Here is a 26,143-nt window from a genome sequence, read left to right as displayed (position 1 = left end):
TGACTCCGCAGAACTAGGTACCTAATATGTCGTACTCGGCCGTACAGGACATTGGCATGACTCTCGCAGGATGAAACCTCGCATCGAGCGGCTGCTGTGTCTGAGCTTCTTTGCTGGTTTAGCAAATCTTCCAGGCGAGCGTGGGTGGCCTGGCTTCCTTGCCCCCGGATCTGACTTCCGAACAGGGCGGCAATCCACAAGGACAGCTTACCTCCCACGTAATGCTCCGATGCGCATGTCTCTCACTCACAGGCTCGTCTCCATCTCGCATTTTCCCAAGTTTCTCAAGTTTCAGTCTTTTCATTTCTGGTCGTCCCATATTGTCTATTTCTAAGAGTCTTACTCTATCGAGTCATGCTTTAGAACGACAAGATCCAACCCCGGTATCCCATGCAAGCAATGCAAAGCGCGCCCGTCAGAGTCTTTAAAAGCAGACCAAGCTCACGACACTGCAGGTTTCGTTGTCTGAGCAGACACACCCAACCCGTTCCTGTTGCGAAAGAACAGCACGCCCGCGTCATCCCCAGTGGCACCTTCCATGGGTTCAACCCAGCCACACCATCTCATGGACTTCCACAAGCTCTTCAAAAAGCCCAAAGACCCGTCCCTGGTATCACTGCGATAATGACGACCCATCACCTTCTTGATAGCTTCGCTAGCCTCATCAGCGTGATAAAATGGAATGGTGCTGACATAATGGTGAAGGACATGGGTCTCGATGATTCCGTGGAATAGTTGGCGCCCAACGAACCCAAATTCCCGATCAATTGTGGCTGCGGCTCCCCTGGTGTATGTCCACATCTCGGGTGTATAGTGGGGGAGGGAGGGGTCCGTGTGTTGCAGGTAAGTAATCGCCACTGTTTTCACCGTCAGCACAGAGGTCGGGGGACAACATTCTGGCCGCGTATGACTCACCTAACCAATGATTGACCCACAAGTATGGAGCAATATACCAGACAAACAGGTTGGAGAGACCATAAGTTCGGCCGACCCAGAAAAGGATGCTTCCGACCGCGAGAAGACCCAAATCACTCAGTAAAATCAGCTTGGCATCTTTGGCCTCGTACAGCGGGCTGGCAGGGTCGAAATGATTGACTCCACCTCCAAACCCATTGTGTTTGCCAATCCCACGGCCCTCACGTTGGACTTCGTGCTTGTTGTGGCCGGTGACGTTGGTGAACAAGTACATGGGCCAGCCAAAGAGTTGTTGAGTGATCAAGTGGTACGCAGTTGCAATTGGCGTCTCTTCGGTCAGCTCATCGAGCTGATGTAGGAACTGTCCTCTTCGGCTGAAGTATTGCTCTTTCGTCGAAGGGACGAAGACCATGTCTCGCTCCATGTGACCGGTGGCTTTGTGATGCTTGCCATGAGAGATTTTCCAAGAGAAATACGGCACCAAAAGCGCAGTGTGGCAGAAGTAGCCAACTGTGTCGTTCAGGATCTTACTGGGTGAAAATGACTGATGGCCACACTCATGAGCCAGCACCCACAAACCGGTACCGAAAAGGCCTTGCACAACAGTGTACACAAACCACAAACCAGCTCTTAACGGGGCGGACGGAACATTCTCAGGGGTCAAAAAGCGGTTGAAGAGATAGAAGGTAACAGCGAGAGAGGTGACATCTCGAGCAACATAGTACAGACCGGTGGCGGCAGATCTTTGGAAGCAATGCCGGGGGATTGCTTTGTGGATATCGCTGATGGTGAAGTCAGGCACCTCGAAGGGGTTGCCATAGGTATCGAGCAACTGCTTCTTTTCCGGGCTGTGCTTAAGAGGCTGAGCGGCAGCGTCTTCCGAGGCAAGCGAGGACAAGGAGGTTGAGGAAGGGGAGGATCTCGGACTATCGAGAGGTGAGATGTTGGCAGAGGAGGTGGGAGTCGAGTCGGCGGTCGCCAGACGACGAAGAGCTGCCTCGGCAGGCAGCGCAGTGGAAGTCATGGCGGGGTTGGGAAGAGATTGTTCGATAGAGAGCGACGAGGTGAAATTCGACCTTTGAGCTGGGATGATGCAGTGTAAGCAGGACAACACGATTGAGAGGGAGTGCTGTAGGCAGGGCAAGGCAGAGGGAAGCAGAAGGTAAAGGCCGCAGCGACAGGGCAGGGTTAAGAGGAGCTTCAGAGCTGGTACGAAAAATAAGTGTTAAGGCTCAAGGGTAGCATTCCCTCCGGCAGAGGAGTGAACGGAGTTGCAACAGCGAATGAACACAGGTTTCCTATCGTAGAAGTCGTGCAGGCGCAGGGCAGTGGAGTGGGCTGCGGGCAATTCTTTTTTTTGGCCAGAGGGGAAAAATTCGCATGATCCGTGAATCTCAACAAAGTCCCCCAGGGCTAGTGCGGCAGGGGCAGCCAGGGGACCACCAGCTAGCATCGACTGGCAGCCCATCGCGGCCATTTAGCTGCTCGGTTGTGCCTGGGCGGTGAGCGACGATTGCAGGGTCTACATCTGGGCCCCGAGGATCGCCCACTGCTGGATACCTACCTAGCTTGGTAGGCAGATGCCCGTTCTTCATCGCCCAAAGTCCGCACAGTTCACCCTCCAAAGCAAGGCGAAATTGACTGCCTAGTATTTTACCTAAGTACTGATTCAACTGTCCATTATTACTATGCTCTGCTGCAGCGTGTGTACCTAGGTAGGGTAAGCTGATAAACCAAGGTTAGGTAATTGGATTAGGATATGGTCACGAGTAACCGCTCTGTCACTTCGAGGCTGGTTCGCCTACTACTATTCAGCTTTTGGCCCTTCCGCTGGGTGTCTGTTCGGACGCCAACACACCTTGCCACGGTCTGGCCAAGATTGTCAGCAGAGTCCCCAAAGTGGGACTGGCTGGCTGGCACATATTTCCCGGCGAGCCCTGAGCTGGAGACTCTGTGTGTGCGGTGGTGCTCCCCATGATCCCACATTGGCTTGAAGCTGTGCAGTTTTGCCCCCTTCGTTGACCGATAATGGGAAAGAGCCATCGACCTTGTTCTTGCCCGGCGCTTGGCAGCTCCAGTCTCGCCAGACTCTCTGGCGTGCTGGACTCGTCGATCAAAGGAGCGCTGGAGAGCCCGACAGGATGTTGTGCATCCATTGAGCGGATTCAACTGACCGCTGATTGTCATGCTTTTGAGCACATGCTGGGATCCGTGCCGTCTATTGCTGGCTGGGTAAAGGGCACGGTTGCCAATCGATCGCGGCCCATTGGCATGTGCAACAGATGGTCGCCCGACAGCAGAGTCCTGCGAATTCACATGCTGAGGGATCTTGGGTCAGAGATCTACCTAGTAGGGTAGAGCATGCCTCGGGGTGCCTCGGTCGAATGGGGAAGATCGAAGCATGACGAAGTGATGCCACCTCCAGCTGATGTTACCGGGTTGTCCACTCATGCTTCTTGGCCAGCGAGCGGCAGTCAGGGCCGCTGGCAGCATGAAAGCTGGGGGTCTGTGGTACGCAGGGTGAACTCGGAGTTCCAACGAAAATGATTTTGTTGGGGAGCTGAGACCTGACGCTAACCCACCATGACTTTGGGCCGCAGGCTTCGTGGTGGCTTCAGCTCCGCCCATGTCGTCACCCCACCTCACCAATCTGCCTGCAGGCTGGCATTCGGTTCGTACCGAGCACGCACCCTGGATTTGGACCCTGCGACTGGTCCGCGAAGCTGGAGTCAAGGTTTCTGGAATGGCTCAAAGCGAGCCCGTTCCTGGCGCTTGGTGTCACCGCACAGTAGTAAGGACACAGCTCCAAGCTGCGGCTCAAAAATTATTCATGGCTTTGTCCCGTGCCAGCTCAAGGTCTCGCCAGCTCAAGGCCTCGCAATGGCGGTGAGGAGGGTGCCGGGGCTCCAGTTTGACTTCGCGGTGCTCCTCCACGACTGAAGCTTGCGACCAGCTTGCCAGCACCTTCATCCGCTGTCACTCCAAAGACCTCCACCGTGGTACTCCGCAAATCTGGGGTAACAAGAATGGTCCGACCATGAGCAGGATTCTGGACATCAGTCATGAGGTCTATCCATTCATCCTTGCCGCTGCTTCGGACACGCCTGCGGCATTTCACACTGACCGAGGGAACGAGCAAATGTCCGAGATGTTGTGGAAACAGGACCACGTGCATGCGGACGGCCTCTGAACCCAGCTGCACATTGCCTTTGCGTCTGCCCCCAATCAACCACGAATCCGAAGGAACAGCGATCTCGAATGATCCTTCCAATTCCCCTTCTACTTGATCTTCGAGTTTGATGATGATTTCGGCCAGCAATGGCTGACCGATTGTTGCGGTCGCGTGTGGCGACTTTGACCATTTGGCGTCCAAGAATGCTGAAACCAGTGTAGGGCGCGGTGGAATGTCAACGAACAATCTGAGCTGACGTTGGGGGACTTTTGAAGACGAAAACTTGATCGGCGGGGTCCGAGAGTGCCAGTCTCGAAGCCAGTCCTCAATCTCGGCTCGTCTTTTCCTGTCAAATGCACACAAAACCGATGGCCACTCCATATCCTCCATCTTCCAGACCTCAAATTCTTGTGTTAAACCTGCAACTTCCACATCTTGCTCTGTCCATGTGGTACGAACACGCTCCAGTAAATGTGATGTTAGCAGCCGGGTGGCAAAAGCGTGCTTGGAATTGGCAAGCTCTCTGGTGAAGTGCGTCTCAAGAATGGCCAACATTACTCCGTCTAGAGATTGGAAGTCGACAACGAGCGTTAGTCTTCTATTGGCATCAGCAGCATTTCCATCCTTGGGTACCAGTCGGACTGTCCAATTAGCAGGTTGCTTCGGGAACACCACAAATGGCTCGTTGAAGCTACCGCCCGCAATCATGTCATGGGACTCGTTCTTCTCCAGATTGCAGCCAATGAGACGAAGCGGTACCATGGTTGAAGGGATAATGGTGAATCTGGAATACATGCAATCCCTACGAAACACATCTTGTACATTGACAGTGACAGGTAAGATCACCTTCACAAAAGCTGTGTCATAAAAGGTGAATATTCCCTGATCCGTTTCGTAACCAGCCTCAATGCGCAACATTATGGCCGGCTCGGAAGACGCCTCCATGGTGTATGGTATCTCGATGTCGGTAATCGTCAGCGGGGCCAAGTTGTCCATGATCATCACTAAAGCGTCACCTTCTCGGGCAGTCCGCATTGGATTTGACTCATGCTGGCTGCCGACCGATTTGGAGTCGTGGATGTTGAGCCTCAGCCCGGCTGTTGCCGTCCTCAACCGAAGCTTGACCTGCTTGATATTGTTCTGACCGGGCCTGACTTGGAGCAGCAGCCTGCGGATATGGGCCAAATGAATGATTGGGAAAGGGTACATCTTGATTCCAAACGATCGGTAGCTGGGGTATAGAAGGAGTGGCACCACATCTGCGCGAGGGCTGAGGGAGTCATCAAATCCGGCATCTTCATCGTCTATTCCCGACTTGAAGTGATGCAAAAGTCTCAGGTTGCCAATGCAGACCTCGACTTCGTCCGGTAGGTACCAGCCATGCGTCGTGACGGGAGTTTCCAGGGTTATGGTCTTATCCCTGGAATCTACGTTTACCTTGTCCGGAAGGAAGAGCAATATTGATCGCGGTTCGACACCGTCTCTTGCAATGAGCCGCAGTTTGACATTATCGATTGGAGGAGTCGAGGCCCCTGAAAGACTGCTTATGTTGATTGAGACAGTGAACCCATCCTTGCTCTCATGTGGAGAAATGTGCCGCGAAACTGCAGAAATGCGAAATAGTAATGACGCACGTAGTGTTGTTGCTGGGATATTTGGCAATACCTGGAAAAGCTGATTCATATAATATTGGTTCGCATCGGAGCGAGACCTTGAGGTTGCATAACCGGCATTTCTAGAGTGATGGAGACAAGAAATAAGACATCGAGCGTATTCACTGGGCCGCTCAAGACTCTTCAGACACTCAGCATATATTCGGAGAAGATACTCTTCTGAAGGACGGTACGAGCCGCGTGGGAGTGGACCAAGGACGTTCCCAAGGTAACGTGCAGCAATGGACCAGTTACCTTCTGAATATTCGACTTCGATCAGGTCCGTCAATATTTGCTGAAATGTAGATCGAGGCTTTGTCGGTGATACAATCCGAAAAGCAAGGACAGACAACATGGCGTAAAGCTTGACAAAGCTTGACTTCGAGGTCGCTGCCGCTCTCAAGGTGGAGGAGCCTAAGCCCAAGAGAAGCTCAGTCTTGGGGGAGGGTTGAAGATGGTCTTCCACCGGGTCGCAGTTGGCCTCGCCATTGATGGCAATCGGTTCCATTCGTTCGCTATTAGATTTCAGGGCAGACTGTTTCATACTAAGGACCCATGGTTTCACGGCCTCCAAGGTCTCGATGAAATGTCTCGCCATGAGTACGAGCTTTGATATCCACAAAACGAGACGCGCAAACCCTGTTCGAGCCGGCGGTCCGTGTCGTAGGATGGAGCCATTAGGTATTGGGGAATGTCTCTTGCTTCGTTCCAGAGAGCGTTCACGGGAAGAGGACCGCATACCAGACGCAAGGGATATGGGTTGGTAGCTCTCAGAAGACCCATGGGACTGGTCCGGAATGGCTGCATCGGGGTCGGGAGAGAGCTCAGTCGTGTCCAGTGAGAACGCACTGTTGCTGTAGTCGACGCCACCGCCCAAGGCTGGCAAAGCTTGAGTAAGGATCTGCATAACAGCTTTCCACTGCCAGGTGGAGACAATGTTGCTTGTGACGATTCTCTGGGTACGCAATTCAGCTTCACTCAACCCTTCGTATCCACCCCAGGCATTGTAAAGCTCGAATCGGAGAGTGCGACCGGCGAGACTGATGAACTCCAAGGCTCGTTCCGTCAAATCTGCGACGACGTCGAGATCGGCGCTCGGTTTGCCGGGTTGGGAGGACTTTCCTAGTACCAACCGCGACTGTCTGGTCAAAATCTCCAGTTCCCGTGTGAACAGGTAGATGCGAAGATCCAAGGCCGAAACATCATTAGAGAGGATAAGGTTGCGGTAATTTTTCCTTTCAACATCAAACGGAAAGTCCTCGCGATCTGCTGTGAGAATGTGAACCAGGTCAAGCGGTGAGCCAGCATCTATGCGTGGTATGCTCTGCGATTCCGAGTCCAGAGCTGCTCTTAGGAGATTCTTGGATTCCTTAGAAAAAGCCAATAGTGCTCCGCTTTCATCGTGATCATTTTTCCGGGCCTGTTCCTTGACCAGCGTGTCGAGTCCAAGGGAGAGCTCGTCATACACAGCAAGGGCATCTTCGAGCAAGCCCAAGTTTTCAAAGCCTTTGGCGAGACCTTCTTTGAGAACGAGGAATGTGCAGAAGTTCCAGCCCGGCAAACTTCTTTGGCTGTCTCTTTCACGAATGTCCAATTCGTATTGGGCGACCCGAGCATCAAACGAACGCAGAATACACGTTTTCAGACAGTCCACCAAGTCTTGCCACTGCTCTTCCAATTCCGCAGGTGTCAGGGCCGTTGCCTTGTCACCAGGTTCAAGAAGTCGGACCTGAGCAACGCGGGAGACGGACGACTTGGAACTGCTGAAATCGGCTCTCAGTTTGTCGAAGATGGTTGAGGGGCTTTTGCCAGACCACTTCGATTTGCTATTGACGCTGTCGGTGCTCTCCGAGGCTTCCAGCGAGATGTGCTTTGACGATTTCGGCTGGCTAGCTGCAGGAGTGTTTGGAAGAACAACATGGACAATCAGCCATTCGAAGGCATCGTGATCCTCCTGGCTCTTGCTCGACGATTTCCCGTCACTTGATGGTGTTTGTGTCTTGACCCACTGGCGGACCTCTTTCCTGACCTTCTCTTTATACGTTTCCTTGTCATCGCACCGTAGCAGATATAATTTAACGTATGGAGTCTCCCGGAGACCTGGTATCTGGTGCCTCCGAACGTTGGTTTGCACCCCAGCGGATGGGTCGTCGCGCGTCAAAGATATGTTCAGATTCGCGATCGATCGAAGTGGTCGATTGGGAGACTTCCAGTGTAGGTTCTGTAGAGGGCTTCTGGCCGATAATCGTGGCTCGAGACGGTCAAAGAGGTTATGTGGATCAATACATTCAATAATCACTTTGGAGTTGGGAGGCGGATGCGAGTCTGGTGCGTCCATGGTAGAGAAGGGGGAATGGACTGTGAGGGATTGGCGAGATTCGGCGGACTCATGGTGACAGAGCGTCTAGCGAGGCGATTCTGCTCTCCGCTGGGCCGACGAAAGCATACTCTGGTCTACAAAAGTGGATGGCCTCAGATAGACACAAAATACAGTACCGAAGGCCGCCGACAATCATGTCCCCTATTGCGCTTCCGAGCTGAATGCGCAGCGGTAGTTGACATGCGGCTTGCATCAGGGTCCAATCACACAACATAAGGATTCAGCCTCGCTTCCTTTGTGACACTCCACTTCCTTGTAGGCCACATTATTCCCAGAGTCATCAAGAGCTTGGTCTCATGAGATCATGACCTCTGCACAGCGCAAGAATGGTGGTGAATTGTGAGTCACTACAATCGTTGATCGCCTGCTTTGAGTGGTATAAAGTCCTCCTGCTCCCCGTGCTTCTTCAGAAGTGTCTCTGCAAGCTCGTCGAAGTGACCTTCACAAGCCCGTTTGTCGTGCCTACAGTTCTTGCCTAGCCTTTCGATCGATCTGCTGTTTCACTTCCCCACACTTCGCGGTCTTTTCATGAGCAGCATGGCGTCCTCAGCACTTCCCGAAACTCTTCGCTCCGTCACCTCAACGAAAATCCGGGAGGTGAGGAAACAGCGCGACCAGTACGAGGCTGCCAAAAAAGACATCATTCGTGAAGCAAAACCGCTCAAGAATGACCTCGAACGCACGCGCAAGCTGTTGATCGGTTCCTGTCGTCAAGCTGGCATTGCCGTCGTCAATGACGAATCGTGCGATTCTGATGCCGAGAAAGATCCAGCTTCAGATCTCGCACGAACCCGTCGAAACCAACAGTTATTCCTCCGCCAGGCGGGCAAAGATCCTGCATTCGCCCCTGAGATCGTCCATCAGATCCATGATGAGTTAGTTGAGGACCTCAGTCTCAAAAGTGTCCAACATGAACATGCGCAATTCTTCTCTGAGCTGGTGACCGAATGGCTCTCGAGCTCCACAGACATAAAATCGAGCAGGTCTGAACACGAGTTGACGGGGGAATCATCATTTGAAAATGTCGGTCGAAAGGAAATGCACGAACAGAGATCGCAGTGGGAGTCCATCGTCTTCTCCAATCCCAGAAATGACGATACAGGAATTGATCGCTACCTCAACCAACTATTCAAGTCGGATAAATCAATCTCCAAACATTTCAAGAATATTGAGACTTCGACGAGGGCTTATTGCAACACTCTTCGCTCCACGGTGGAACTATTCAGTGCAGATGACCTCAAAGTCACTATTACCAGCCTCCTGAGGACTGATCTCTTGTCCGACGAGAAGGCTGCCATTCTGAAATCCTTTCAGAACAATGCGGCGGTGCTTCAAGAAGTTGCCGACGTGTTGAACATGAGATTCACCTCTCTTGAGAGCTGGAAGTGGACGACAATCGAGGGTGCAATCCCTGTAGAACAACGTCGGCAACTAAACGGGAAATATCGAGTATTCATGGACGAGGATGTGCTCGATGCGATTCTGCTTCATGCCATAGGTATGAAGTGGGCGGTCCATTTCAAGTCCTGCCTCACCACTTTCTTCCTCTCTCCAGCCTGGCGGACTGCAGGAGTCGAGATGTCCAAGAATGACCGTGATCGGCGGCGGTATTTCCTGAACGAGGAATCGGCTCCAAGAGACAGCGTGGAGGCGCGGCGAATGGATCAGTATGGAAAAGACTACTTCATGTCCCAGTTGCCAACCACAGAGTCTGAGGGTACTCGAGGGTACGACAGTGATGATGATTCGACGCCGGGCAAAAAGAGCCCCGTCGAAACGAAGCAGGGTCTCCTACACCTTCTCATCACCGAGGCCCTCGTTTCACACCACGTTCGGCCAGGTGTGTCGCATGCCGTAATTCGCTCAGATTTCCAATGGTTTGGACCCTCTCTCCCTCACGGCACCATCTACGCTGTGTTGAAATTCTTTGGAATAGACTCGAGCTGGATCGACTTCTTCCGGAGGTTTCTGGAAGCCCCAATGCGATTCGTACAGGATGGTCCAAATGGCCAATTTCATGTTCGTCGACGAGGTGTTCCCATGTCGCACGCGCTCAGTGACGTCTTTGGCGAGCTCATTCTATTCGTTATGGATTTTGCTGTGAATAAAGCCACCCAAACTTGTCTCTACCGCCTTCACGATGACTTCTGGTTCTGGGGAACGCTGGATCTGTGTATCCGTGGGTGGGAGGCGATGAGCAAATTCGCGTCGGTCATGGGTATCGAGTTCAACAAGGAGAAGACCGGCAGCGTCGTGTTCGACCAAGGCACCGCTGTTCTACCGATCAGTACTCCAGCTATTGACTCTGATCAAGGAGTCGAGCTCGAGAGGGAATCATCACAGAAGCCTGGCTTGCCCAAGGGTGATGTACGCTGGGGCTTCCTACGGCTTGATTCCAGAAGCTGCCGGTTTGCAATAGACCAGAGCATGGTTGACGAGCACATCAAAGAACTTCAGTTGCAGTTGTCACATTGCACGTCGATATTCTCGTACATCCAAGCCTACAATGCGTACCTGGCCCGATTCTTCAGCAACAACTTCGGAAAGCCGTCATTTGCGTTTGGCCGTGATCATCTGGACGACATGATTGATACATTTGCCAAAATCCAAAAAGCACTGTTCCGAGATGGTTCAGTGACTGATTATCTCCAGAAGGTCGCCCAGGAAAGGTTCGGTGTCAAGGATATTCCCGATGGAGTCTGGTATTGGCCTGTCCAGATGGGAGGCCTTGAGCTTCGCAATCCCCTTGTACCGCTCTACTGCATGCGAGAAACGATGCGTCAATCCCCGCGGAAGATTCTATCGAGATGCCTCGACCTCGAGGAGAGGTCGTTTCTCACTGCCAAATTCCAGTTCGAGTCGGAGATGAAAACTTATGGGAGGAGAAGGTCGTACCCACCGGGACTGCCCACCTTTGGCGACCAGTTCATGCCGAGAGACGAATACCTAAGGTATCGTGAGCAGCGATCTATCAATCTGTATAATGCCTACTGCCGCCTACTCGAAGTCCCTATCGAGTTTCATGTCCATGCGACTAACGAGATCACCGCATGGCTGGACAAGCTACCCTCGGCAACGCGTGGTCAGAAATCGTCCTCTTCGGGCATCGTCAAATCGTTCGATTCGATGAACCCCTACTGGAAATGGATACTTGCAGTATACGGTTCTCAGATTGTCGAAAAGTACGGAAGCGTCCAGATTGTGGATGCGGCGCAGGTTCCTTTGGGGGTTGTAAGTGTGATGAAAGGCGGCAAAGTGCGATGGCAAGGTTGAGCACAACGAAGTCATATTTAGGCTCTTGGATTGTGTAGCGAAACCAAATCCATGACATACCTAGATACCTAGGTAGATGGCTGGTAGTTCAGTGCACCGAAGCTGTGCTGTTCCGAGGCAGCAACAGAAGTCTGCCCTGAAGGCTCATATGAACCTGGGTACACAACAGAATAGTATCGAGGTCGCAAGTTGAAACAATTATTGAGTTAGATCCTCAAGTACCAAAATCACTTCCTCCACATCGAAATGCTGGAGAATAGCTGACCACAATCCTGGAGATTATGCGATCTCGATCCTATGGATTTCAAACTCCTTGCATACCCTTCAATCGGTTTAGCCCACTGCAACTCACGGTAGCAAACGCTGTGGAAGAGTGGCGAACACTTCTGACATCTGAGATTCACCAGTGGCTTCTAGCTGCCCCGAGCTTTCAATCGCGCAATGACAGGGACCAGGTCGCAAACATCAGTTCTGAACTCAATCTTTAGGGCTCTGTCACAATTCTCGGATCTAAGCGTCTCTCATCCTGACAAACACCAGTCTTCTCCTCCGCAAGATCACCCACACCATCGTCACAATGGCGTCCAACGACTATCCGTATCGACTCGGGAGAGGGCACGTCCAGTCTTCTTGACCCTACATATGCTGTTCCCTCATGAACTACTTCCCGCGCTTGATCTCCTAGACCGAGGTTTGGTCACAAAACTCGTGGTGAAGCACTCAATCTCCGGGGCAGACGATCAGGAGGCCGTGCTCAAATTGAGAACAAGTTTTCCAGGCGAAGATCACTCGGTGCTCGAATACTCTGAAGTCGACACCCGAGTCCGACAGGACAACAATGGCTGGGAACTCTTTTACGTCCAGTCTTCATCCGCTATGGACAAGCAAATATCTAAACCACGATTCCATCCTCGCGGCGGAAACACTAGTGTGGCTATCCCACTCTATGAAGTCCATCTCGACAGTTGGAATTGCACCTGTGCGGCGTTCAGTGTGAATATGTTTCAGTGCTCGAGTCTACAACATAGCCAATGTTCTGCAGAATTCGAAAATGACGTTAATGTGAGCCCGACTGGCAACTCCAGAGGGAAAATTAAGGATGAGTCGGAGTTTGGTGGTACCGCCACCATCAAATTCGCCAGAGTGCCGAGCTGCAAACACCTTGTGGCCGCTTTCCTCGCGAAAAGCGCTCCAACCCTGTTCACAGACAGTGTGAAAGAGAGCACTATTTCGAGGGAAGAGGCGGTTGCGTGGGGAGGCGGATGGGGAGAGCACAGAGGCAGTTGAAACTATGAGCGAACAGATCTCATATGCATAGCTTGCGACGCTGCATAGTATGGAAAGACAATGCACATCCTTAGAAGCACGGCTGCACAGGAGCGTCGAGCTGAATGCACATCTCACGGAACGAGGAAAGCAGACTCTGTTCTATGTTATGCTGCCTCAGAGAAGCGGAACTGACATGGAAATGCCGTGGCCTTAGCGCTATGATGACGGACGACAGCAGCCGCCTCCATCGCCAACACACTGAATGGATGTCTTCGTGATAATGTACATTGCTCATGCTCAGCAGCGAAAGCATGCTCTAGAGCCGAGCTTGTCGGTCCAAACGCCCTGCTCGATGCGACAAGTCACAGATATCTCGGCGTCTAGCTCTTCTTCTTGCCTTTTCCTTTTCCGTTGCCACTCTCTTCGGTCTCTTTCTTATCCCCATTTACCGCACCGTTAGGGCCTGGTTTTTTCTCGTCCTTCTCCTTCTCACCCTCCTTCTTTTCAGCCTCATCCTTCTTGGCCTCTTTTTCTTCTTGCTGCTGCCGGTTCTGGTTCTTGTTGTCGATAAGATCATGAAAGGCGGTTATTGCACGGACCAGCGAACTAAGGTAGATGGTCATCAGCTGATCGTTGGTCTTGATGCTCATGGCGCGAGCCAGCTCGCTATTCTCGATTTGATTTTTCCCGTTCGGCCGGGAAGCGGGGGGTGTGGTCAAGTTAGGGAGAAGATTGAAAATGTCTTGCAAATTGCCGAGGATGGCATGGTTGATGGGAAGTTCGCCATCAAGGACTTTTTGAAGGTAGGCGCTGATGTCCCGTAATCGTAGATGGAGACCTTGAAGAGACTGCAGTTGTTGGGTGATTCGAGAGGAAAGGGTGCCAACTGCGACATCGCGGATGTCTCTGAGCAGATGTTCCACACCAATCTCCTCTGCCTCTTCTGCTTCAATGATTGAGGGTGTATGCACAAATGTCTTGGTCGTGGTTGTTCCATCGTCCTTGATCTCTTCGATTGCAAAATAGGCGTCTGTGGGTACGCCGACTTCCTTCGGTTGAACATCGATGATGACGAGGAGAGGATTTGGTGTGTATTTCTTGAAGAGCTCGTTGATCTGGAGATCAGATGCTCGCAGCTTCGGGCCGGAGTGGTACCATCCGATCAATTTTTCTCGCGCATTGACCTTCTTGAACATTTCCCGCATTGACTCGACATAGTTGTGATCCAGAAACCAGACGGAAGGGTCTTTCTCGTCCTCCTCAAAGGGCACTATCATCTGTCAGAAGATTCACAGCCAAGAACACTCAACGCACCAGCAAAACTGTTTGACACTCGGACATTCTTGCCGTCGTTTTGACCAAGCAAAACACCCACTACTCGTTTCCGGGTCCCTTTGGCCGAGCGGCCGTAGTGATCTGCAGCTGATAGGAGAACCAGCGGAGCGACCGAGACTTGTCTGCTCACAAGGGAGAGTGTCTCTGCAGTCGTCGCAGGCATGACAGGGAGCTGAAAGCGGCGAAGACGGAGAGGTTGAAGAGGGCCTAAAGACGTTGGTACACTGTTTATTATGCCTGGGGTGTGGACTTTTGGTCGTAGAGCCGAAGAATGGAGTAAAAGCAAGAGATAGAGCGAGGATGCTTCAATTCGAAGGCAGACAACTGACGCGACGAACCTCGATCGCTCACCACAGCTTCGCACCGTGTAATTTTGCTCGGACGTAGCTGATCCATTCTTGGCAACTTTGCCGGCAGATACCCACACCCAGCCCCATGGTAGATATAGAAGCGAGCCAATCACAAGCACAACTGAGAATGGGATGGGAAGGGGTACATGTTCAAGTGAACACTACATTTATCTTCCTAGTACTGGATGGCACTCTGTACTGCTGTACTCTCGAGATGTTATGGCCGAAGTTGCACTGCAGCGAGCAATAATCGCAAGAGCAATATTATGTCTTGTTTCGAGACCCCACATGACTCGAAGAGGGAATTTGGGGAGACGTCCCGACCTAGCCATATGAGTCGGACGATCAGAAGTACCTCAAGTACCCCTGCTTAGACACTGTATCTACCTCAGGTACGGAGTACATTCCCAGCGATGAGCACATAGCATGCTAGAAATCGTTGAACCTGCTCCAAGACATAGAACATGCCACCTATTTCCCGTCAAGAGTCTTCTTAGTCGCCGCCCAAACTTCGTTGATCAATGCCGCTTTCTTCTCTGACCTCACGGTAATGTCGCATTCGAATGGCTGCGGGATTGTCATCCAGCCGGGAACCATTGCAGTATTTGGCTCAATCACACTCCCATCCTTTCCTGTCTTCTTTGAGATGTTGAACGCCCATAACACGCGAGCAATATTCAAAAATAGCGACTTTTCTGCTACGTGCACACCTGGACACACTCGCCTTCCTGCACCGTACGAGAAGTGGTCGCGCTGGTTGGGATCTGCGATGTTGATATAGGAAGCGGCCGGGAGATCGTAGCCTAGGAAGCGCTCCGGCATGAACTCGTCGGGTCTGTCCCAATGGGATGGGTCATAGTTTATTGCCCTGTGCGTACGTCAGGAAAACATTGGGATACCAAACGCTAAAGTCACATACCACCAGTTCAAGACGACCACGGTCTCCTTGGGGATGAAATAACCCTTGTACCAGTCATCCTCAGTCGTGTAGTGCTGCATGCCAAATTTGTTGGGCGGACGAGTGCGAAGCAGCTCCTTGATCATTGCTCTGAGATAGGGCAGATTTGCCTCATCTTCCCATGTAGGCAGTCTGTCTTCTCCGACTACTCGATCCACCTCTGCCTGAGCCTTTCTCATAATATGAGGGTTCAGAGTCATGGCCAATATCCAAGAGTTCAGGAACGCTGATGTTGTTTCAGAACCGGCCTCAACCAGGCCACCGGTTTGGTACGCAGCTTGGAGTTGATCCAACCCAAGTTTCTCCGGATTGCTTAGGTAGAAGTCCTTTGCAAAGCATGGGTTAGCTTTGCCTTCGTCAACTTCCTTCTTTAAATCTCCCCAAAGCTTGAGGTAGACCACCGAATCATGAGCAAAACATTTCTCGCCAAATTTCCTCCAGTTGCCGAACATCCATTGAGGGAAATATCGCAGTGAGGGCCAGGTGTCGACGAGGAAAGCGCCCGGCGCAGAAAATTGCTGCAGGTTGTTGACCACGCTGTAAATCTTTTTCACCAATGGATTGTCCCAATCTGCCATCCGATGCCCATATGCCACCGTCAAGATCACGCTCGATGAGTACCGCCGATTGTGATCGTAGAAGTGTTCCGGGTCGTGGAGCAGATCATACATCAATTGCTTGGATTCGAGGTCTTGAATGGGTTGATAGCTGGTGGAAACGGTGATGTTGAGAAGCTGATGGGCAATCTTTCGTACAACACGGTATTTGGGTCCATATGGCATAAACAATTGTCGTCGACCAGCGGAAGCGACGTCGCTAGCAAGCGGCGCTGGTGGTCGTGAGGAATATATGCCCGACTTCTTGTCCATCAACTCTTTTACAGCCGTTGGCGATGACAGGTAGATGTAATCAGCTCCTCCCATCTTGGTGTAAAAGATCTCACCATACTCCTTGGCCCACTTTTGGGCTTGGAATCGAAACGTCTCAGCCCTTGACATCTCGAAGAAGTTCCCCAAGAAGGGCAGACCACGAGGCCCAGGCGGAAGGTGTTTCCGTCGCGAATCTTTGAGGGTGCTCGGAGTGACCCATAAGTAGAAGCCGATAATGAAGAGTAGGGGAAAAGCGATACAGCTGGCCAGCACGGTTTTGACGAGCGTGACGTTCTCGAGCCCTATTGAGCTGAGCGTATGGCTGCCCGGCATGATGGCTTGCATCTTTCCCAACTATGACAAAGTTCTTTCCCGACCCACGTTTGTAGTAATTAAAAAGTGCATTGAATTTCTGGGATACCGAGAAGCCAATATAATTTGCAGCAGAGCTGCTCGAGAACAAGAGAGTTGGAGGACTTTCAAATTCAAAGATGGGACCCCATGGTCGCTCCTGAGTGCAACCCCTCATTGGTGTACTTCGTGTAGGTCAAATGCATTTCATTCTGAAGAATGGCCTCGTGGGACTAGTAGTATTTCCCCATGCAAGGTGGAGGGCCTCCACATTCTGACCACAATATATCTAGGTGGAGAACGGCAACAAATGGGGATGGAAAAAGCCAAGGTTCTCGGGGATGCAAAAGTTGGGGAAAAGAACTTGGAAGGTTATTGCGATCCAGCCATAAGGTCATGTGCCCTGGCGGAAGAATATGCTCAGCCTGGAACTGAGGGACATATTATGCAGCGTATTCAAAGAACCTCAGACATCATGCTTGAAAAAGATGGCAATGATGTTGCACTCATCACCTTGTTTGAAAAGAGTTCCAGTTCCTACAATGATCAGAATTGGACATGACGAAGGATATACAAAAACTATGCTAGGGTACATGAGTGCGCATTACCAGAATCCCCCCATTATTTATCTCACCGCTGCTGCTGCGTGCAAATGCCATTTGACTCGGAATCCGGTCATTTAATGAAGACGACGGTGGGAATATCGCTTGCGGTACTTGTTGATGTCGATCTTCGCATCGGGGCTCCAGAGCTCGATATCATACTCATCCGAGTATCCACGGGCCTTCAGACCGGATTGACCACTCAACTTAGCACCCTGAGGATTGCTGTCTACATAGGCAGCCAGGGCGGAACACTCCTCTTCAAATGACGAGTCAACATATGAGGTGGCCGGGATGTCATCAGGACGTTCAACGAACTGAAGAGCCAGACCGCCATCAACGTGCCAGGAGATATGACAATGCATGAGCCAGGCACCGGGGTTGTCGGTCTCGAAACCAATGACGGTGTAACCTGCAGGGAACCCAGGACCCGGAGATCCTTGCAGCATGACTGTGTCACGGCGCATGGGGTTGTCGAAGTTGAGAGAGCTAACCAAGTCGGAGGTGAAAGTGCCAGTGCCAGTGCCGAGAATGGAGACATCGTGACCGTGAACGTGCATGGGATGAGATGCGAAGAATTGGTTCTGGATGACGAAGTAGACCCACTGGTTGGCTTGGCTGAGAACAACAGGATTGCTAATCAGGCTGCTGTTGGAAGATGAACCCTGAGCCAGAGTCTGGAGAGTGGGTTGGCTGTAGTTGACATTGATAACGGCGTTATTGATGTACCATTGGAAGACAGTTCCGTCGTCATTAGTAGCGACTGAGGTGACGGAGCCTGCAGGAATGGTGGAGGCAGAGCCCTGGAATGCGGTAAGAGTGCCGGCGGGTTTCTCCAGGTAAGGCACCAAGGAAGCAAGAGGCTCATCCTGGCAAATGTTGGCCGTGACATTGGTGATGGAAGTTGAAATGACCGGAGTGACAGGAGTAGCATTCTCGTAGTTGATGATTGCGTTAGCAGTTCCCAAACCAGAGTTGGCACCACCTGAAGGGCATCCCGTTTGAATGACCGCGCGAACATAGTAACTGCTGGGTGCTTGGTCCATTTGGACGATGACATCGTAACGTTGGCCAGTCGCAATGTTGAGGGTAGTGGTCGTGTAGGGCACGATGGGTACGAAATCAGCGGCAATGACAGTCATCGTGTGATTGTCGAAACCAACGATGTAGCTGTTTTGCGCGGAGCTGTGAAGACTTTAGCCAGTCTCCCCTGTGTTGGGAAGAAAATCAGAACCCACCTGTTGATGATGCGGAACAAATGCTTCCTGCAAGGCTTGACACCCCACGAGAAAGCAGTACCACCAGGACCAGTCCCATCAGGGTTAATGTTCATGCCATTGAAGAGGGTGTTGAAGGAACCACCAGGTCCGAAGTGCGCAATACGAGATGCCATGGCAGCCGCACTGATAGGGAAGCTGCTAAAAGTCAGTGGCATAGCTAGCTGAACACTGGGAAAAGACTTACGTGTCATCAATCATAACTGTGCCCATGTCATAGTCATAGTCGGCAGTTGCAGGACCGTGGATAACGATGGGACCACGGATACCATCACCATATTGGGTAAAAGTGTGGCTGTGGTACCAAGAAGTGCCATACTGGCTTGCGTGCCATGTGTATGTGCGACTGCCACCATTTCCGGCAATACCACATTCGGTAATACCAGGAACACCATCTTGATCGTTGGTGTTGAGTTGGCGAACACCATGCCAATGTATTGTTGTGCTGTTGTCTTGCAACTGGTTGATCACGGTGATCTCGACCATATCGCCCCAATTAGCCTCAATCACGGGGCCAGGTACTTGCCCGTTGATAGCAAGAGCGAGATGGGGGCCTGTGCCATCGTACACCAGGGTGGTGTTGGTGATTGTCAAGGTGTATTTGCGAGTGACACCAGTTGAGTAATCACTGTAGTAATCGCTGTTGACATCCTTGTTGTCGCACCAGACTGATCGATCAGAGGCGGAGTTGCAGAAATCATCCGTAGCGTTCTGAGGAGGCGTGTAAGTTGGGCAGGCGCCCGAGCTTGTGGTCTGGGAAGCCGATGTGGTAGGGCTAGAAGACGAGGTCGGGACATATCCCCCGCTGGTGGTAGGTGAGTTTGTTGGCGTGGTATAGCTGTAGCTGTAGCTGCTGCTGGGACCAGATCCTGAGCCTCCGGCGCCGGAACTGCTTGGCCCTGAGCCGGAACCACCGCTTCCACTAGTCGGTGAAGAACCTGATCCCTCCGTTGTGGATGGGGTAGAACCGTGGCCGCCGTGACCACCGTTTCCGTTGTCAGGATGGGCACCGGTAGCTGTAACTGTATTCCAGCCGTTTCCGATACCATACTTGGACTTCTGCGCATCCCACAGCGAGGCCCATGCGTCCTCAGCACCGTTGTCTCCCTGGCCCGGGTGCCAGCCATTACCCGCGCCGACATCAGTGGGACCTGAAGCGTCGCATGTGGTTACCTGCGTTACCGGGCAGATCGTATGAGTTCGTGTAGTGGTGGCCGTGACGGTGACATCGGACTCCCAGGTGGAAGCACCTGCGAGACCAGCCGCAGCAGCGGTTAAGAAAAGGGGAAAAGAACGCATAATTGAACGAATGGACGCAGGCAGATTTGCCTGCACAAAGGAGTGACTGGAAGGAATATGATGCGTACGAGATAGAAGGAGAAGAGAAATAAAGAGAGGAGCGGGTAGCAGTTGTATATCACTTTGCCTTTTGCCGTTGGGGCGGTTTTTACCTTCCCGAAAATTGGGGCCAGCCCGATCAGCCTGCCACGAAGCCATGGGTTATGGGCTCCGGCCGCCAGGATGATTGCCTCCTATGCCATCGGGCATCGTGAGCTGGGGCAGAACTGTTTCAGTTTAGCATAGTGGAGAGCACACTGGTATTCTGTTGGCGCAAAGAGCGGTCGCAAGCGATGAGGATCTTCTGGTCATCTTGCAACGATGGGCCTTGAAGCGAGATGCCAATCTTTGGATACGGGGTTCAAGTATCAGCCACATCACGCCCAAAGGCTAGGATCGCGAACGTTGCAAGCGTTCTACGCCGTTGCAGGCAAGATGGCCACGCTTGGGAACGACGGCGGACGGTGGTGGTTGAGAAAAGCATGGTGTCAGGGGTAGCTCAGTGACGGAAATGGAAAGGTGTCGCCCTGGGTGGACCGCGTGAGGCTCCAGAATTCGCCAGTGCTTGCGCCGGTGGAAATTGCAATCTACGTTTAATTTTTGAGCACGTCCCCCACTACGGCGCCCACCAATTACTTCAGGGTTCCGTCCCCTTTGGGGTGGGGCTGCTGGAGTTTAAAAAGACCAAAAGCCTTGATGCGAAACAGGGGAGGTCGCTGAAGTCGCTGAGGTCAGGATTCAGGATTCAGGAGGAGGAGAAATTGAGCGTGAGACTGCCCAGTGCTTTTGGAGGTCCGAGGGGATGGTGGTCGGATATGTGGCCTGAATGCTGAACAACTGTTTTATGAGAAGGAGCACCAATTCGGAGTGGGAACACGTGCTTCAACGTCAAAGTCATGCATGATAGTACCGAGTACGAGTGGACTGCGTAGATCCTCTCCGTTTCGGCGGCCGTTATGGTGCATAGCGTTTGCAAGCACGAGCAATGCTGTTGTCATAGGAGTGCCGAGTACCCGTCAACGTCAAGTTCGCCGCATATCCTGTGGACATCTCAAGACCTCATCTAATAATCTAAAACTTTGTACCTCAGAGTGCATATGAAATGCCTGCGGTCTTCCTTTGTGATTCTCACGCTGTGTGGTGTCCATATCGATTGTGTAGCAGCGACATGACCAGATCAAGGCCAATGCGATTGATCGCGAAGTAGGCTTACCCGGTCAGGCATCTCGACAATTGGCCCCCACCCTCCCATTATTGATGCTTTGACTCTTCGTACGTCTTTCTAGCTCCAAAGTCGTCTCAGGCCCAACAATGCTGACGGCTGCTTCGGACCTAACGAGGCATTAAGCATGAATCCTCCAATTATCCCTTGTATTGGGTTCATCACCGCCTTTAATCCATTGATTGTGTAAAATGAAGAGGGAGGTGAAGGAATATCAAGTGAACAGAATATCGATCGCTCCGATGCTTGAGAGGAAAGAGCTTGCCGTGTCGTGTGCTGAGGTCTCATGACGACAATAACACGAGTTAATCTCCAGTACGAGGGTGCGAATACGGGCCATGCCGAGATGCTGGGGGAACCACGATACAGCCAATTTGCTTAGCATATTTGGCTTTCGGCAAAATGCAGCCCTTCAGCCCTCAAGCCCTCAAGCCACGAGCATCTCATTCGTGCCCAATTTACGAGTCGTCGTGCGCCCCAGGCACCGGCCTTACCCCCCTAGCTTTCGCGTTACCTAAGAATAACAAACAAACCCCCGCCAGCGATCCACCTCAGAAGGCTCATCCTTCTCCGCTTTCGACGGCTAGTAAATTACCGGAGGTGGTGCTCGAGGCAATCAACGGCAAGGAAAGACATGTCACGTTTACGAGTGCCAATATTCTCAGCAATAATTCAAAAACAAGTGCGCACAGTGTGATTGTATATCACAATTGCTACTGTTGTGCAAGCGAAGCCGATTGGGAGCCCAGCCATCAGGACCTCAGCTTGCCTCTTTGCTCGTCTGCACAAGGGGGCCGGTTTGGTGAGGAGCTCAGGTTCCAAGACCACGTCGGTTTCTCCACTGCCAATCTCTCATCTACATCTCTCATTTTCCTTCTCGAAACCGCCTGGACGCGGCTCTGTCTCGGCCCGCATGGCAAGCACTAACTGTCGTGGCTAGTGGGCAGGCACTCACAAAAGGAGTGTTTTTTGATTATTCTACCATTGACCTTTTGATCCGTATGGGATGCTCTTCCGGACCAGCTGCGCCGTGCGAACAAGTATGGGTATGAATGACATTTACGAATCAATATATGCTTCACCGATGACGAGATAGACGAAACACTCCCTATTTCTTCCGCTGCCGCCATCTCCAACGTTTACGACGTTCTAGATCTACAGAATGATAAGCATGGCAGCCGACGAATGACCACACTCGACGTGATAAATGCGAGAATGATCTACATTTCGCGGCGCGGACAATTTCACGTCAGGCAATACTTCCGGGAGACCCATGCATGCTCAATCTTTACATGCCTTTGTTAGCGAGACTTGGTATAGGCTTTTCAATGAAATCCTCACGAAGCATGCGTGTCTTTCACGAACGTCCGTCCCTGGTGATCAAGGTTATCTGGGAGAGAAAATGAAGTGTCGGAACGAGCATGGAGATCAATATACTCGAAAAGTGATCGCGCCACTCTGGGGACTGATCTGCTCAGCGCGTGGGCAACTCATAGGCGCGCCCGCCGCTCCCTCAATTGCAGTGCTCAATTCCAGTTGCACCCTTATTGGGTATTGCAGAGAGGAGTTCTGTGGTACCTTCACCAAGTCAAGAAGAGGTAGGGAGGAACAGAAATACCGACCTCAAGAACGAAACAAAATCGCTCTCCATATCCTTACCGAAACTCGAAAAGTTGAGACGGAAGGCCCAAGACCACAATCATCGCAAGCGATTATAGATTGACTCTTGAGATGATCTTGACCTGGCAGATTTTCTTGCTTTTGAGGGAACCCATTTCTGGGGGAACGACATGGTGTGAAGGCGTGAATGACACCGCTCCTCCGACACGATATTTCACGTATTTCAAGAGGTCTGGTCTGCTTGCCACGGTTTTCCAGAGATTCACCACTCATATCGAATCCAATGCCATGAAGTTTCGATAATTTGCTGCAGAGGCAACTGCACGACAAACCTATCTCCAGCGACGACCTCCGGACACGGCCCACAATTCACCTCGTGGAACGATACAGACGATATGCTTTGACCGTCTTGTTTTATGGGCCAGAGCCATCCAAAGAGTGTAATAGACAAACGTACCTTTAGATGCTATAACAGTTGTCTCGTATCAGGAAGCGCGGCACCGAAAGAGTGGGAGGGAATGAACGGCGCGTTACAGTCCCCTGTTTGCAATGGACGAGCCCGGTGTCGATATTTCCTCGCAGCTTCAGTTCTCTGCTACTTTGTTTCTCAAGTCCCTGTCTCTGGGGCTCACGTTCGATTACTACAGACCTAGTGCGCTTGCTTTCACGATTGCCGCCCCCTGTTCTGAAGTTTACATAAACGTTCTTATATGCACCGGTTTGCACGGCTCAAAAAAATAGGTGCGAATGCTACCCTGATGTGTGACGCAGCTACTGATATAAGGTTCTGCCACGAAAGCAGGCTAGTGCCAGTCATTTCTTAGTATTGCTACCTAAGAATACCGCTGGTGCCTTTACCTAACCCGCAGTGAATGTTAGCCGATCCCAGAAATAACCAGCAGCGAAGGCGACAGATTTGGCAATTTTTCTTCGAAGGTCAAAGAATGCCAAGATCTGTTATGGCAAGCGAGAAAAGGCGGAGCTGGAACTGCGTACCTAGGTAAGCTCGATGCTCCGACTAGGGGATGCAGATGCTCCTCCAGCGAGACACTCTGGGAGGTGCATTTGCCCAGGTTCTGCCGTCAGGAAATAGCGCCGCCTTGTAGAATTTGTTCAGAAGACAACAATTGTGAGCCGTTGTAGCCTCTCGTGTCCCCTGCAACCTGGTTGCTGTCCGCACTGATTCTGTGCGAACTGACTTGAGACATTTAGCCATAGCTCTGGCGACTCTACTTGTCCGCTCCCTACTTCAGGTGCATCGCGCTCGGCATCCGTCCCATGTGGTATGAGGAAACTCTATCCGGACATTCCCTTTTCCCCGCCTAACCGACTAATCAGTTTGTCTTTCCAGATAACATCCCTAGATCAGTCCCAACAGGCATTTTAACAACAGCTTATTCTCTTTACCCTGGACAGTTATCAGTGCCTCCCCGACTCACGCCGAAGCCATTCCTGCCCCGAGCCAAATCTTTCTCCATGTCAAAGAAGAATATTGGCCTGCTAGACACGACTTTATCTGGACGGTAGCACTCCAACAAATCCAGGATCCGTTCAGATACCAAATCTCAGATTTCCTGTGACAAAATCAGAGATGCGAACTTCTCACCCTTGCGACGGGTGCGCGCTGAGGCGCGTGCGATGTTCCGGAGAGTCACCTTGTTTTGAGTGCAAACATCGTTCTGTGCCGTGCACGTTCCTCCGGGTGCGCCGCAAAAGAGGTCCCAAAGGTCCAAGACCTGGCACCAACGTGAAAATCGAGGAGTTCCAAAGGGTGCTGAAAGCAAGCAGCGTTCAGCAATCACTTCCTACCCCACCGGAAGGACCTGTGCTGGAGCCCGCAGTCGAAAGTCGCCTTCCATCAGCACACATCCACAGCATTCCCATGCATGTTTATGAGCGCTTTCTAGAGGTTTATCGCCTGCGCTTATACTCAGTCTGGCCAATTGTCACATATGATGAACTCGTCAAAACCCTAAGGAACAATCCAGAAGACTATGAGTCGTATTCGCTCGCTGCAGCTCTGTGCGCAGCTGTCATTGCTCAATTGCGGCTGCCTCAGCATTCTGTATCTGTCACTTGCTCCTCGTCTGATTTGGTGGCAGAAGCTCAGAGGCTCAGACTACTTTTTGAGTACCAAGAACAGTACTCAATGTCGTCTCTCCTGACCTCATTCTTCCTCCATATCTACTATGCAAATGCTGACAAGCTCCGCACGGCCGGATTTTATCTGCGAGAAACCCTCACCTACGCCCATGGTCTCAAGTTACATCAGCTTGACAGCTATGCTGGCATAAATCTCGACGAATATCAGTTAAGATTGCGAGTCTACTGGATCTTGTTTATCTCCGAAAGGTCAGTGGGTAGTACTTGGCAAGCTTTAGCACTGATCAACGACGCACAGAACGTATTGCGTCCAGAATGGCCTGCCGACTACACTGAAGCCGATCAACGAGTTCCCGAGTACCGACCCAATACAAGGATATGACGGCGCTCCCCTGCCAGCGTTCATTGCTCTAATACGATTATTCACCTTTCTTGATGGCGAGATCCTCGAACCCATCCCCTCGTCCACACCTCTCGCGATTGAGGGCAGTCCGAAGGGCAAAATATCAACACTGCAGAATGATCTCAGTCTTCTCCTTCTTAGTGAAGAGCTAGATGAGTCGCAGAGGGTGGACATATTGGCCACCCGGAATTGGATCCGAATACTGCTGTGGCAATACACAATCGGCCACTTTGTGGTGTCATGTCATGCCGAGGATCAGGCCTTCTCAGCGTTACTCCCAACGAAGATTGCACGGGACATGCTGGCCGTGCTTGAAAGGGTGTCCTGGAAATCTATTCAACCTCATGGATATGGCATGGTTAGTGGTCTCAAGAAGTTCTTCTGTCCGGAATATAACGTCCTGCAGGAACTCAAAATATTCCGCATAGCAGATTCTTTATTGGACGTCCTCCTTTGCGCACCTCCCTCATTTGAGACGCGAGCCCTCTTGATGGATTCAAGGCAGGCGTTACATCTCCTCGAGAAAGTTCTTGTTGACGTTGGAGGTACTGAATCGCATTTCCTGGCTATACTGCGGAAGCGGATGGTCGGATCACAACTCCCTGTCCCACACACTTTACGGAATGACCTGCAAATATCACGGTCTTTCGAAGCTGATAACAGAGGGAAGAAGTCTACGAATGGTTCGGTCCCTCTTATCAATGAAGAGTCATTTATCTGAAAAGGGAGCTATCACAAACACGATCAGGATGCAAGAAGGACGATTCACTCGTCGGCAGTCTCACCCCTGCAAGGCTCAAACATACCTAGGTAGTCTACAGTGAGCCTCCCCCGGGAAGTATGCTTCAGCTGCCTCGTTGCCTCAAGCTCATCGCCCCAGGCTTTCCTTGTGGGCTCGGATGAGTACTATATTTCCAATATGATTCTTTCTCCAAGTCATGCCTGAGTGCCGACTTGAGAAGTATCTGAACTCCGCTGATATCGTTTTCGCCAGACCGGGTAGGGCGCCCATGCTCTTCGGGCCCCTCGTGGCAAGATTGCACGGAGTCCACCA

The 26,143-nt window shown here is 51.7% G+C and overlaps 7 protein-coding genes across 7 annotated transcripts; 2 read left to right on the top strand and 5 right to left on the bottom strand.

Annotated features, from left to right (window-relative positions):
• Positions 1 to 441: 441 nt before the first annotated feature.
• Z520_04710 (uncharacterized protein) lies at positions 442 to 1,939 on the bottom strand (the record flags this gene model as incomplete). Its single annotated transcript, XM_016775214.1, has 2 exons — positions 442 to 857; positions 916 to 1,939. 2 exons carry the CDS (start codon positions 1,937 to 1,939, stop codon positions 442 to 444), a joined length of 1,440 nt encoding a protein of 479 aa, XP_016633257.1.
• A 1,827-nt stretch (positions 1,940 to 3,766) lies between these two features.
• On the bottom strand, positions 3,767 to 8,077 carry Z520_04709 (uncharacterized protein; the record flags this gene model as incomplete). The annotated part of the gene is made up of 1 exon (XM_016775213.1): positions 3,767 to 8,077. The coding sequence occupies one exon, from the start codon at positions 8,075 to 8,077 to the stop codon at positions 3,767 to 3,769; it is 4,311 nt and encodes a 1,436-aa protein (XP_016633256.1).
• Positions 8,078 to 11,833: 3,756 nt separating this feature from the next.
• Z520_04708 (uncharacterized protein) lies at positions 11,834 to 12,679 on the top strand (the record flags this gene model as incomplete). Its single annotated transcript, XM_016775212.1, has 1 exon — positions 11,834 to 12,679. One exon carries the CDS (start codon positions 11,834 to 11,836, stop codon positions 12,677 to 12,679), a length of 846 nt encoding a protein of 281 aa, XP_016633255.1.
• A 362-nt stretch (positions 12,680 to 13,041) lies between these two features.
• Z520_04707 (26S proteasome regulatory subunit rpn-8) lies at positions 13,042 to 14,159 on the bottom strand (the record flags this gene model as incomplete). The annotated part of the gene is made up of 2 exons (XM_016775211.1): positions 13,042 to 13,931; positions 13,976 to 14,159. 2 exons carry the CDS (start codon positions 14,157 to 14,159, stop codon positions 13,042 to 13,044), a joined length of 1,074 nt encoding a protein of 357 aa, XP_016633254.1.
• A 658-nt stretch (positions 14,160 to 14,817) lies between these two features.
• Z520_04706 (uncharacterized protein) lies at positions 14,818 to 16,506 on the bottom strand (the record flags this gene model as incomplete). The annotated part of the gene is made up of 2 exons (XM_016775210.1): positions 14,818 to 15,214; positions 15,266 to 16,506. 2 exons carry the CDS (start codon positions 16,504 to 16,506, stop codon positions 14,818 to 14,820), a joined length of 1,638 nt encoding a protein of 545 aa, XP_016633253.1.
• A 697-nt stretch (positions 16,507 to 17,203) lies between these two features.
• Z520_04705 (uncharacterized protein) lies at positions 17,204 to 19,702 on the bottom strand (the record flags this gene model as incomplete). Its single annotated transcript, XM_016775209.1, has 3 exons — positions 17,204 to 18,311; positions 18,365 to 18,541; positions 18,591 to 19,702. 3 exons carry the CDS (start codon positions 19,700 to 19,702, stop codon positions 17,204 to 17,206), a joined length of 2,397 nt encoding a protein of 798 aa, XP_016633252.1.
• A 4,763-nt stretch (positions 19,703 to 24,465) lies between these two features.
• Z520_04704 (uncharacterized protein) lies at positions 24,466 to 25,810 on the top strand (the record flags this gene model as incomplete). Its single annotated transcript, XM_016775208.1, has 2 exons — positions 24,466 to 24,935; positions 24,985 to 25,810. 2 exons carry the CDS (start codon positions 24,466 to 24,468, stop codon positions 25,808 to 25,810), a joined length of 1,296 nt encoding a protein of 431 aa, XP_016633251.1.
• Between the last annotated feature and the right edge of the window lie 333 nt (positions 25,811 to 26,143).

The sequence above is a fragment of the Fonsecaea multimorphosa genome (genome assembly GCF_000836435.1).
Source record: "Fonsecaea multimorphosa CBS 102226 unplaced genomic scaffold supercont1.8, whole genome shotgun sequence".
NCBI lineage: Eukaryota > Fungi > Ascomycota > Eurotiomycetes > Chaetothyriales > Herpotrichiellaceae > Fonsecaea > Fonsecaea multimorphosa.
The sequence above is the reverse complement of the archived record's forward strand: the minus strand, read 5'-3'. Positions and strand labels throughout refer to the sequence as shown.